A 13,350-nucleotide genomic window follows, 5' to 3' on the forward strand; every position below is an offset into this window, starting at 1 on the left:
AGGAGGAGGCCCGTTGAGCTCCGAGAGGATGTTATCGACCCAGGTGGAAATGTCCGAGGGGTTGTAGTGGACGGTATCGGCCGCAAGTTGGAAAAAAAGGGCATCATCGTTGTTGGCGACGACGCTGCTTCCCATGGCCATCTCCGCCTGCTCCAGCTTCTGCGCGATGTCGGCCATGTTCGATGATCGGACTTTGTACCCTAACGTCGTCCGCATGGTGTAAGGTTGTGATTTCTTCTCCCACTAACCCTCTGTTTGGGAGCGGAGCAGGTGAGTAAAGGGGAGGGAAAGGTAAAGGTCAAAAATATTTTTACACTTGTTTAGGAGAGAGTGAGCCATGAAGGGGAAGGGGAGAGAAGGGTTAAAGCTTCCCCTTGCATATTTGGGAATCAGCGAAATTTTTTACACTCCAAATTGGGGTGTAAGGAAGGGTAAGGAAAAATTATCCCAATTTTATCCTTATTTATATTTTCACATACAGATTTATTAAAAAAATAAGAGGATATTTTTGTAAATTTATATATTTAACCTTCATTTCTATCCCTTTGAACTTTCCCTCCCTTCCAAATAAGGGCAAGATAAATATATTACTTTTCCTCCCTTCCCCTCCTTTCCCCTTCCATCCCCTTTCATTAATGAACCTTACCTCACCCCATCCAAACAGAGGGTAAGAGGACAGAAAATAAAACAAACGGAGAATTTTATCTAAGGCGAAGAAGTAAATGGTCCGGGCCGGATCTCGAATGCAAAATTGGAGTCTCAAGAATAGAATTTCTCAGAACCGAAATTGAGGAAGGAAAGCTCAAACTATAATCTCATATTATCAAGAAAATAACTAATTTAAGGAAGAGCAACTAAAAGAAAAAAAAGGGATTGCATTCATGGATGGGCAAAATAGATGAAGACTTCAGATTGGGCCCCCAAATTTAAGTTCAAAATTGGGACCCCTTTATGAAAAAATATCACCCCATGAAAACAAATAGATGAAGACTTCAGATTGAGCCTTAATCAAAGAAATCAAAGCCTAAGTAAAAAATCTTCCGGACCTGGAAATTCCACCTGAAAATGCTTATATTGTTCTAGAAACTGATGGATCCATGATGGGCTGTGGTGGCATTTGCAAATGGAAGTCTAGTAAATATGACCCAAGGAATATGGAAAGGATTTGTGCTTATGCCCATAGAAAATTCCCGGTTGTGAAATCAATTATTGATGCTGAGATATATGCTGCTATGGAAACTATGACATCGCTAAAAATTCACTATATGGATAAAAAGGAAATTATCCTGAGAACTGACTGACAGATCATTATTAGTTTCCATAATAAGACCTCAAGAAATAAGCCATCAAGGGTTTGATGGCTTGCATTTACTGATTATATTACTGGCACGGGTGTGAAGGTAAATTTTGAGCATATAGATGATAAATTAAATATTCTTGTAGATACGCTCTCAAGACTTGTTGAGGAACCAGAAGCCTTGGCGGTAATAATAACTGAGGAAGGAGAAGTTGCAGCAGGACCGTCAGCCCTCAGTGATGCAGAGGGAGAGGCAACATGTTCATCTCGATTCCCATTATTAACAGAATATGAAGACTTGGTCAGCGAAACACTTCCAAAATTTTTCTAAAGGAAGAACATGAAAAGAGAAAGCGGATGGCCAAGATTGAAGATGAAGAAATTGGCAATGTGATGGAATGTTTCCGAGAGCTGGAGCTTATCCTACAAATGAAAGAAATAGACTTTCACAGAAGGAGACACGCGGAAGGAGGATGGGATTCTTACTACCATAAGAATCTAGAAAAGATAAGAGGGCATCAAAAGGATCTATTCATAGAAATGCAACGTGTGCAAAGGATAGGGCATGAAATAAAAGCAATACCACCATAATTCTGAAAGCAGTGGTGGGCAAGAATATGTGTCACTTTATAAAGGATTGAGCCCGGGGAGCTGTCCTTTCTTAAAGTGTGTGCTGTAAAGTAAGAAGTGTATGTTGTAAAGAGTGAAGTGTGTATTGTAAAGCTTTAATGGCAGACATAGGGTGAATAATGAAGGGGCGATGGGGCCAAAAGGGGTACCTACCTTCATCATTTCACAACCTTCTCTCGCCTATTTAAAGCTATGAGTGTTAGAGGTTTGAGCATCCTTGAGCAAAACCAAGAAGCTCATTCCTAAGTGTGCTACTCTAAGTGTGCTAGTTTCAAGTATCCTTTAATTTCTTTGGAGGAGAATAAAATTCCGGGTTTTAACCCAGGTTTTGTTCAAACTTATTTCCGAAAGACGATCCTCTCTTTTGGTATCAGAGCTATGGAAGGCTAAACTTATAATTCAAGGCAAAAGGTAAGGAAGGAATCAATTCTATTTCATCATATTTTCTTCAAGTTACTTATGAGAAAATATTACATGAAAGAAAGAATCCAGGGAAGAAAGATGGAGACTCGACATACATCCTTACTAAGGTAGTAAGGCTAGTAAGTGCGTAAGACAGTAAGTCTTAAAACCCAAAGGAAGGTGTTCTTTTGTATTATTTCCTATAAGAATTCCTCTAGTCATTTGCAATAAGGCGACCAAGTTGATTAACTGATTGTAAAAGAACGTCGTGCACATAAGCCTCCATGTTGAGCCGTTGCCAGTCGTGTGAACATGAAAATTTTATCAACATCTAAGCTGTAAGCAATAGACTAAGAAACCTTGATGAGTGAAAAATTTAAACAAAGTGTGAAGGAATGGTATGTAAATCCTGAACCTCGAGCCTTGAATATCTAGATTTAGCAGGAAATCCTAAAATAGAAACTTCTGATTTAACAATAATATCGGAGTTTTATACGACAGGCTTTCTCTTTTATCCAAGGTTTCCCTGAAACATTTTTATTCCTTAAAGGAAGAAAATCAGGATCTAAATCAAAAAATTACCCAGCTTCAAAGGAGCTGTTAAATCCAACAGTATTTATGTTGAATCTCGCTTTTTCAATAAAATATCTAATATAAATAAATATTATAAATTTATATTATAATTAACTTTTTTATTAAATCATAACTAAATAAAAATATATTTAGTATATAGATATACACCTAGATATTTATTATAACTAAACAACAGTAGGTAATATAAATAAATTATTATTATTCTTACTATATTTGTATTCTAATTAATTTTTTGTTATTAAACTGCAACTAAATAAAAGTACTCACCAACACATATTTATTATATAATTTTATACTTAAATATTTATTACAATTAAATATATATATATATATATATATATATATATATATATAAGTAAATAAAAAATATTATAATATTTACATTCTAATTAATTTCTTAATAATCAAGAAAGGCTTTGTAACTAAATAAAATAAAATTGGCAAATCATAGGCTTCATTAAAAAAAATGATATATAATTTTTCTTTTAAAAAAAACTCTCTTTGCTTGATTGATAGTTGCATCAATTCAAAGTGGTACCTACTCTGTACTACTTGTAGGATCGGAAAGACGCTAGAGGAAGGGTGAATAGTAATCGTCGAAAAATTGATAATTAAAAACGAGTACGTAGCGGAAGAAAAGAAAACAATACTAACACAAGTTGATTTTACTTGGTTCGGAATCTTCAACGACTTCTACTCCAAGACCCGCACTCGTTGAGTACTTTCATTGGGCAATCCACTATCAATTCGTAAAAAAGTGTTACATAAATTGAGTATAAGAACTATAATAATAAAGTTACCGACAAACAGAAAAGAAAACGAAGTCTCTCGTTCCTCGAGCTTTGGAGCAATCTTTCGGTCTTGTCGAAGCCTTTTCGGAGTTATTGTTATGGTTTAAACATAGTAGCGGTTATTGTTCTGAAGCTCCGGGTCGAAGGCCTTTATATAGGTCCATTCCGGATGCCTGGAATCACTCCGGGTGCTTGGAATCACTTCGGGCACTTGGACCATATGACTCGACCAATCGACGTGCTCCACATCAGCTTGTGGATGAATTTTCGGGTCCGGGCGCCTGGACCAACTCCAGGCGCTCGCAACCCCTTCTAGGCGAGCCTGGTTCGAGTGCCTTGACTCCTTCCGGACGTCCGGACCCCTTTTCTTCAGCAACTTTCCCTTGCATAAAAGGTTAGTCCTGGGCAACACAAAAACATATTTACCCTGCAAAACAGAGTTAGAACAACGTAATAAAATATGAGTAATAATTAGATCATGTCTTCTCGAGACTAGGATCTAGTTAAGATCTCAACTTAGATTTTCCAAATGGACCTAAGCTAAATTGACGCCTGTAGTTCCCTCAACGGGGAACACGTCCTCACTAGATCTTTCTCCTACAGTAACTTACCTTACTTACCATTTGTAGTCTCTTGACTTGCCTTTTAACCCACTAGGTCTTCTTGCCAGTTGTCAGGTCCCGCGTACCCAACAGAACGTCATGCTAGATATCAGACCCCGCGGACCTGTCTGAACTTCCCATCAGCTATCGGCCCTCACAAACCTAGCTGGATTTCAGCCTGGTGTCAGGTCTTTCAGGCCAGTCAACTCCTGCACACTTGATAGAAAGGTTAGACAAACATCTCGTCTAACTTTAACTTATTTGTTATACATCAAAACCAGATTATTAGTGCAACCTGCTGTTGGTTGCTACTCGGAAAACCTAGAGGTTCCACTGTACAAAAATTTTGTACAAAGGTCTGAACCTTTTCCTAGCTACCATGTGTTCTTTTAAATTAAATTTTGGATCGCCTGCGGAACTTAACACGTTTGATCCAAAACTTAATCTATTCGTTCTTTTAGGTTTTGACTTGAGTCTCCTGCGGAACTTAACACGTTCGACCCAAATCACATTAAGTTATTAATTCCATTAAATATTAATTTCCATAATTGGTTCCCAGTACTGACGTGGCGAGGCACATGGCCTTCTTGGATATGGGAGCAACCACCACCGACTAGACAAAATCTTTTATAGAAAGCTAATATTTAATTTCCTAAAATAACTTTAGGTTAACTGAAAAGAACAATCAAATCACAAGGAAAAATAAAATAAAAGAACACAACATCGAAAAACATATTCGAAATACTAGAATCGTAAGCCTCTTGTATTTGGTATTATTTCCATAAATAACTAGCATGATGCGGAAAAGGAAAAACTACTAGTTATACCTTCTAGAAAGACCTCTTGATCTTCTACCGTATTCCTCTTCTAACCTCGGACGTTGTGTGGGCAACGATCTTCCGAGATGAGAACCACCAAGCACCTTCTTCTTCCTTACAAGTTTCGGCCATCAAAACTTCTCCTAGGATGAAGAGGTTCGGCCACCACCACCATGCTCCAAGGGATGCTAGAAAAGAGGCTTCTCCTTCTTCTCCTTCTTAGATCCGCCACCAAAGCTATCTCCACCATGAGAAGGTTTCGGCCACACAAAGGAGAGGAGAGGAAAGAAAGGGCCGGCCACACCAAGGAAAAGAGAGAAAAATAGAATAGAGTCCTTAGCCTTCAAGCCTCCTCTACCCCCTCTTTTATAATCCTTGGTCTTGGCAAATAAGGAAAATTTAATAAAACTTCCTTAATTCTTTTGCCATTGAAAAGGAAAATTTATTTAATTAAAATAATTTTCTTTTCAAATTATAATGGTTGGTCACTCTTTCCCCAAAACAAGGAGAGTTTTAATTAAAACAAAATTAAAACTTCCTAATTTGTTTCTAGAAATTTATAAAAATTTCTCCAATAATTTTAATCCCTTCATGATTGGTTAATAAAAAGAAATTTTATAAATTAAAATCTTTCTTTTAAACATGTGGATAATTTCCAAAAAGGAAAGTTATCTCTAAAAATTAAAATCTCCTTTCAATCTACAAATAAGGAAAGATATTAAATCTTTTCTTAATCTTTTGTAGAAAGTAATAAAAGAGAATTTTTAATTTTTAAATTTTCTTTTAAATCATGAATATAATTAAAAGGAAAGTTTTTACCAAAATTAAAATCAACCTTTTAATCTACAAATAAGGTGAGATTTTAACTCTTCTCTTAATCTTTTGTAGAATCTTATAAAAGGAAGTTTTAAAATTTTAAACTCTCTTTTAAATTATATTATCCACATAAGAAAAAATTTTAAAATTAAAATTCCTTTTTATTTTAATAGGGCCGGCCACATGAATTCACCCATGAACATACCCATGGCCGGCCCTAGCTTGGTCTCCAAGCTAGCTTGGCCGGCCCCTATAGGGTGGGTAAGAAGGTGGGTATAGGTGGGTATAGTACTCTATAATTAAGAGGCTACGATAGGGACCGAGAGGAGGAATTGATTTTGGTCTCCCGATAAAATTAAGCATCCCGTGCTCACCCCGAACACACAACTTAATTTTATCAATAATAATTCATTCTACTAGAGAACTATTATTGAACTACCGCACCAATCCCAAATTACATTTTGGGCTCCTTCTTATTATGAGTGTGTTAGTCTCCCTGTGTTTAAGATAACAAATGTCCACTAATTAAGTAAGTTACTGACAACTCACCTAATTAATATCTAGCTCCAAGAGTAGTACCACTCAACTTCATCGTCATGTCGGACTAAGTCCACCTGCAGGGTTTAACATGACAATCCTTATGAGCTCCTCTTGGGGACATTCTCAACCTAGATTACTAGGACACAGTTTCCTTCTATAATCAACAACACACACTATAAGTGATATTATTTCCCAACTTATCGGGCTTATTGATTCATTGAACTAAATCTCACCCATTGATAAATTAAAGAAATAAATATCAAATATATGTGATTGTTATTATATTAGGATTAAGAGCACACATTTCCATAATAACTGAGGTCTTTGTCCCTTTATAAAGTCAGTATAAAAAAAACGACCTCTAATGGTCCTACTCAATACACTCTTAGTGTACTAGTGTAATTATATAGTTAAGATAAACTAACACCTAATTACACTACGACCTTCCAATGGTTTGTTCCTTTCCATCATGGTCGTGAGCTACTGTTTATAATTTATAAGGTACTGATAACATGATCTTTTGTGTGTGACACCACACACCATGTTATCTACAATATAAATTAATTGAACAACTACATTTATCACAAATGTAGACATTTGACCAATGTGATTCTTATTTCTAGATAAATGTTTATACCAAAAGCTAGGCTTTTAGTATACACTCTAACACCTACTCCAACAATATCTTCAGCAAAACACATTCTAAATGTCTGGTCAGCCTAACAACCGTCTGAGACATATCTGGCAGACAAACAAAAAACAATGTTCTAATAGTCTAGCGAGCTTGTCGGGGAATATTTCTTCGAAATTGCTTCATTGATTAAACAGTTATAACAACACATTTCTTTCACAACTTCAATAATGGCATGATTCATAAACAACAAAGAAGGTATATCTGCGGTAGAAAAAAATTCCTCGAAGGATTATTGCACGACTCTTAGGTTGTACTTTTCTCATCTTCTAACAAACTCTAAGGGGCCCAGGACCACCTAACGATCACGGAGGTTATGTGAGGTAATATAAAAGGGGGGATTTTCTCCGTTGGCAAGGTACGCAAACTTTTACATCCAAACCATACTTTTGCACGAGCATCTCTTCCACTATTCTTCTGCTTGCTGCTCACCGGACCCGGACTAACTTGAGCGTCGGAGGGTCTTGCCAGGGATACTCACCCCGGTCTTGGTCACTAACGCTTTGTCGGATCGTCTGAGTGTGTGTAGGATTAAAGAGGAGCTTCGTTTCGGATCCAAAAAGTCTCCTACCGGTCAAAGAATCTTCCGTCAGAGCTAGTGCATCATCTCCCTCGTCTTCAGACAGGATCACATGAGGCCAGAGAGGCAATCGCCTCAGGGCCTAGTCCAGGGAAGGACCCATTTTTTTAATTATACAAAAAAAAATGAAAGGCACCTACCTTAAACATCCGCTAAACCTCCAAGGAACGCACCGACACATGACTCTTCTTTACATGCAATTTCTTCTCCGGTGTTCTTTCCACCAAGGCACGAATCCACCGAACAAGAGGTAATCTTAATCTTCTTCTCCGACCATCTTTTTCATCCCTGCAACATGGGCACCAATTGCGTCCTAATTGCCAATGGCAGTTGTTTTGTCGAGCTAATCGTGACGATTCTAGCGGCGGTTGTCATACGGGACACGGGGCAGCGGTCGACATCCGCTCACGTGATCTAATCGCGCGGCACAGTGGCTGTCACATGCTACACTGACCGCTTATGCGAATTGCAACCTAATCGCGAGATGGCTACCGCTTGCCATTGCCTGTAACCACCGCATTGGTCTCAATGTCACAGGATAATTAAATGAGCTAGTAATGTTATCGATAGAGTAAGAAATAGTCCGACAATTAGATTATTCATATTTGATAAATAATTTTGCCTCTAAAATAATTAGGCGGATAATGTTTATGTAATTATTTTAAATATTTGTTAATTTTTTTATTGATGTAATATATTGTTTTTAATTTATTTATGTATTTATTATTTACAAATTGAACTTTACAATTATTTACCTAAAAAAGTTACTTCTTATTATTATTATTATTATTATTATTATTATTATTATTATTATTATTATTATTATTATTATTATTATTATTCTTCGCTTCAGACTAAGTCTGAACCAGGTACGACTCTGAAGATAGTAGATCAAGCTGTTTTCAGTAAGTCAGCGTATTTCCTATAATTCCTCCTAGACTTGGGGAGCCGATCCATGTGACCTGGAGAAGACCTGATCAGTATAACGGACATGTCAGAAGGTCAAGTTGACTCCGGCTCACAGTCGCGATGACCTTGACCCAATAAGCTCGCCCCAGAAGCATGTTCAGAATTCATAACTATATATTGTGTATTTGCTCTTCAACGATATTTATCATCAAAATAGTTAATACAAATTAAAGATAATTTTGCTTATACAACTCTCAATGTGATGAATCCATTTATTTATCCAAAATGAACATTAAAAAAATACATAAATATATTTCAAAATTTTTAAAAGTAAAAAATATCATTTGATAACATTTTAAAGTTAAGATAAGAACACAAATCAAGAAATATATGAATTTTAAATGCGACTAACAGATCTGTTTAAATATGTAAAATTGTATACCCCTCAACAGTGCATTCCTCTACCACATTTGAATTCAAAAACATACCAATACATTTCTAAATTTTGCCACATCTTTCTTCGTGGAAAAGCAATGATGGCTGAACTAGGATAGCATATTTCCTCTGTGGAAAGTATCTGGAACTAGGATAGTATACTCCCTCTGTAGAAAGTGTCTTGCCTTTTTCTTCGCCTTATACTTCCTGCAAGACGTTCGAATCATATCATTCACGACACTAAAAAGCATCAAATACAATTTAATTTAATTTGGAAAGACGGCAAAGGATAGCCAAGAAATCAATCTAGAAGATCCAATAGATGGAAGAAAGTGTTCTTCTATTACTAGTAATTTCTTAAAATTTCCTCTTGATCTATCATGGATTAAAATATTATTTAAAAAACAGAAACTCCTTGATGTCCAAGACATCTCAATATAATAATTGTTCCTAGAACGCAATAGATACTGTGAGTGTTTCATTGAAAACTCTTGCAGGACAGCTTTGTGCAAAAACAATATTGTCCTAACTCTCCGCAGCAAACATTTCTAATAAGTGATATCAAGGATGCCAGCAACATACAGAATTTGAAGTTAGGTAGATCATGAACCGATTGCAAGGATTTCCTAGCAGAATTTTTAAGAATACGAAAATCCTCTCTAAATCAAAGTGGACTGTAAAGAAAACTAATTAAATAAACTATTTTTGTATTGATGTAGAACAGTGATATGACTGCAATCTCCATACTAAATAAGTGATTACTTGTAACCAATTAACTATGTAGGTATGAAATGCAATCGAGAATTTAATTTTGTTAAAAGTTATCTAAGTTAGACTTTTTGAAAGAGTCAGGTTAGTTTTAGTAGGACAATTGGGATTTTATCAAAAGTTATCAATGTTGTTAATTTTTATAATTTATAAGAACTTTTAAAAAATTATTTCATTTCTTATTAAAAAATTTATTATTTTATATAGTAATTGTGTCATTAAATTATAAAAAGGGATTAGGATCTCATCAATAATCAAGTATTGATTTCAAACAATGTACGATTTCCTTTTCTCTATATGAAAATGAGGGGCTGCTTGTTTCAGATAAGGAAATGGGATAGGTAATAGGAATGATTGTATATAATAATGAAATGGGAATGATTCTCATACTCCTCATATTAATCATTAATGGCTCATTCCCATATTTTAAGGAATGAATCCGTGGGGCCCACTATCATTTTCCCAAACCAAGCACTAAGTTTCATTCCATTCTCATTCCAAACCCTCCAAACAAGCAGCCCCTGAGTAACTTTCCTTTGGGCTAGGATTATATTTTTATCCCTTCCCTCTGCTACCTCAATATGCATGTTTAGACTTTGGAGATTCATCTCTATCTACTAGATTAAGTATATGAATGAATTGAAGGCAATTTGGAGAAGTTTGAATGTTAAGGCAGTAAATTCAATTAATTATGTATGCAAAGATTAAATAACTTGCATAAACAAAAAAAAAAAGGACAATATAGTGTTAGGTACATATTTATGACAAACAAAGAACAAAATCACAAAATGATATAACCATCACTATCTTACCAACCTCTCCTCTTGAGCAAAGTCAATGGGTTTCAAACCCTTAAGATGTGGGTTCAGGTTATAGATTTGTTGTTCCCTGTTATTTAGTTTCTCACGTAGTATAACTTCCTAATTGACGAAACAAGAAAAGTGTTAGTAAAGAATTAAAGATATTTAATTTTCATACCAAAAGAAAATATATTTGCAACCTCAAAATCACCAAGCGAATAGTTAAAGTAACAAACAATTACATAATTTTTTATTTCTCAACATGCTTTATTTTTGCAACCTACTAGTGGCTAGTTCCTATACTCTCCGCCTCTAGCAGTCACCATGTTATTTTCTTTAAAATAAAATTTAACTCTACTTTAGAAGAATAGAGAATTTCCGCGGATAGAAAACAAAGTAGTGCTCGGAAGAAACATACCGTAAAACATATGATTCCACAGGCTAAAGCTCCAATGGTCACACTGGGAATAATAAGTGATGTGATATTGCCTAGAATAGATAGTAGATGTAATTTTAAACAAATTTTTTCATTACAAAGGCAAAAGTTTTTATTTTTTATATAATATACACGAGAAATAATTAAAATTTTGAAGTATGAAGCAACACGAGAATAATACCTAAGGAGTTAAATCTTTGTGCATCACTAACAATTGTGCATCTGTAAGAATCTGCCAAAATATAAATAGCATGACAACAATATATAACTTTTTGAAAACCTATACTAAACTCTTGAAAATCTTAACGATTGAAAACAAAAAATGAGGACCTATACTGTATCTTTCAAAATGCTTGAGAAAACATGCAAATAAATACCTGCTTTAACAGAAATTTCATCCTGAAGTTTTGAGAGTTCTTGGTGCACCTTAGTGACCTGCATTAATTCAAAGTAAGAAAAAATAATTCCAGAATTTGACCAACAAATAAATTGACCCCGCTAATATAAGAAAATTACGGTAAACACAAAAACCAGAAACAAATTAATAAAAAAAAACTAAAAGCTATCATTGTTGCAAAGCATGTCCATTGTTACTTCAAGATTGACCGAAATAAATACGAAATCAACTAAAATCCAACCAGCTTAAAATAAAATCTAGTTGATCCCGTGGTGAAGGAGGGGACCCGACCGTACAGTGGTCAACGACACGTGGAAGTCAAAGTCATGAGGGTCAACCCAATGGTCTTGCCAATCGGATAGGTCACCTCGTTGATCGGTCTGGATAAGCGCCCAGGCTGGACGGAAACAACTCGACCGCAGGTCGAGTTTCCGATACTCAGGGGTTCTCGTATAAAAGAGTCGATGCGCTGAGCGACCTGTTCGCTCGACCGAGCTACCAAACAACTAAGGCTGCATGCCCGTCCGAGCCTGAGACCGAGTGACTTGCTCGCTCGGCCTAGTACGTTTTTCACTCACGGACGCTAAGGAGGTCGAGCGGCCTTCCCGCTCGGTCTAGTAACGGACAGGAGACATAAGAGGACAAAATGGACAACTGGCGATATCCTTCTCGAGACATGCGCCGCCGACAGGCAGCATGGTCGATGACCAGATCGGACAGAAAATCCTACGGTGAAAATTTCAATGTCATGTCAGAGATATACTCGGACGGTTGCGGTGTGGCGTCAGACGTACTTTTCTGACACGCTCATTTTGAGGTATGCTTGGGGAAGCGTGAACGCCTCAACGAGCGTGCACTCACCTCCCCGGGATCCTATATAAGGACCCCTAGATTTTGACGGAGGTATGTGCGATTCTTCACTGTAGCTATAGTCTCGTTACTCTGCTTCTACTTTATCTCACCGTCGCCTGACTTGAGCGTCGGAGGATCGTCGCCGGGAATCCTTTCCCGGCTCGATTTTATTGCAGGTTCAACGGAGGTTCACGTCATCTTGGAAGTCATCCGGAGACAACATAGAACGTCATGTCCCCAACGTCCGTCAACTCAACTCTCGGACAGGATCACTAGTTAACCTCAAAAGCAAGGTATTTCAACGTAGGAAACTAGTACCTTTAGCAAAACTTCATCTGCAGATTTTTGGTATCCAAATTCCATGAAGGCGGAGCGTACATACCATCCTAATATTCCAAAAGAAAAAAGCGATAGAATCAAACATAATATAATAACAGATATATTAAAAAAAAATCGATCGAGATAGGAGTCACCTGCACATGCTACGAGCATAACTTCAGAAATCGCCTCAGCAATCTTCATCGCCATCGAAACACCGGAACGTAGGGTTTAGAACAGAAAGTAGGACAAGCGGGTCGATCTCCGGAACTTGCGGTTTAAGAAAGAACACAACACGTTGAATCTCCCTTTTTCAATAAAATATCTAATATAAAGAAAGAAAGAAATATTAAAAATTTATACTATAATTAACGTTTTTTTTATTAAATGGTACTAAATAAAAAAATGTTTAGTATATAGATATAGACCTAGATATTTATTATAACTAAACAACAATACCTAATATAAATAAATTATTATTATTATTACTATATTTGTATTCTAGTTAATTTTTTTTATTAAACTGCAACTAAATAAAAGTACTCCCCAACAAATATTTATTATATAATTTTATACTTAAACATTTATTACAATTAAAAATATATATCTAATTTAAGTAAATACAAAAATATTATAATATTTACATTCTCATTAATTTCTTAATCATCAAGAAA

General features: G+C 35.9%; 1 protein-coding gene and 1 long non-coding RNA gene across 2 annotated transcripts; one reads left to right on the top strand and one right to left on the bottom strand.

The window, feature by feature from the left end:
* The first annotated feature begins 2,141 nt into the window (after window positions 1–2,141).
* On the top strand, window positions 2,142–2,824 carry LOC122040438. Its single transcript, XR_006128625.1, has 2 exons — window positions 2,142–2,338; window positions 2,409–2,824. It is a non-coding gene; the product is annotated as an uncharacterized LOC122040438 (long non-coding RNA).
* Window positions 2,825–10,676: 7,852 nt separating this feature from the next.
* Window positions 10,677–12,916, bottom strand: LOC122040361. Its single transcript, XM_042599679.1, has 6 exons — window positions 12,832–12,916; window positions 12,677–12,744; window positions 11,487–11,544; window positions 11,291–11,341; window positions 11,092–11,162; window positions 10,677–10,793 (listed from the first exon to the last, which is right to left on the bottom strand). The coding sequence occupies exons 1-6, from the start codon at window positions 12,884–12,886 to the stop codon at window positions 10,677–10,679; spliced, it is 420 nt and encodes a 139-aa protein (XP_042455613.1). The 5' UTR covers window positions 12,887–12,916.
* Window positions 12,917–13,350: the final 434 nt, after the last annotated feature.

The sequence above is a fragment of the Zingiber officinale genome, chromosome 2A (assembly GCF_018446385.1).
Source record: "Zingiber officinale cultivar Zhangliang chromosome 2A, Zo_v1.1, whole genome shotgun sequence".
NCBI lineage: Eukaryota > Viridiplantae > Streptophyta > Magnoliopsida > Zingiberales > Zingiberaceae > Zingiber > Zingiber officinale.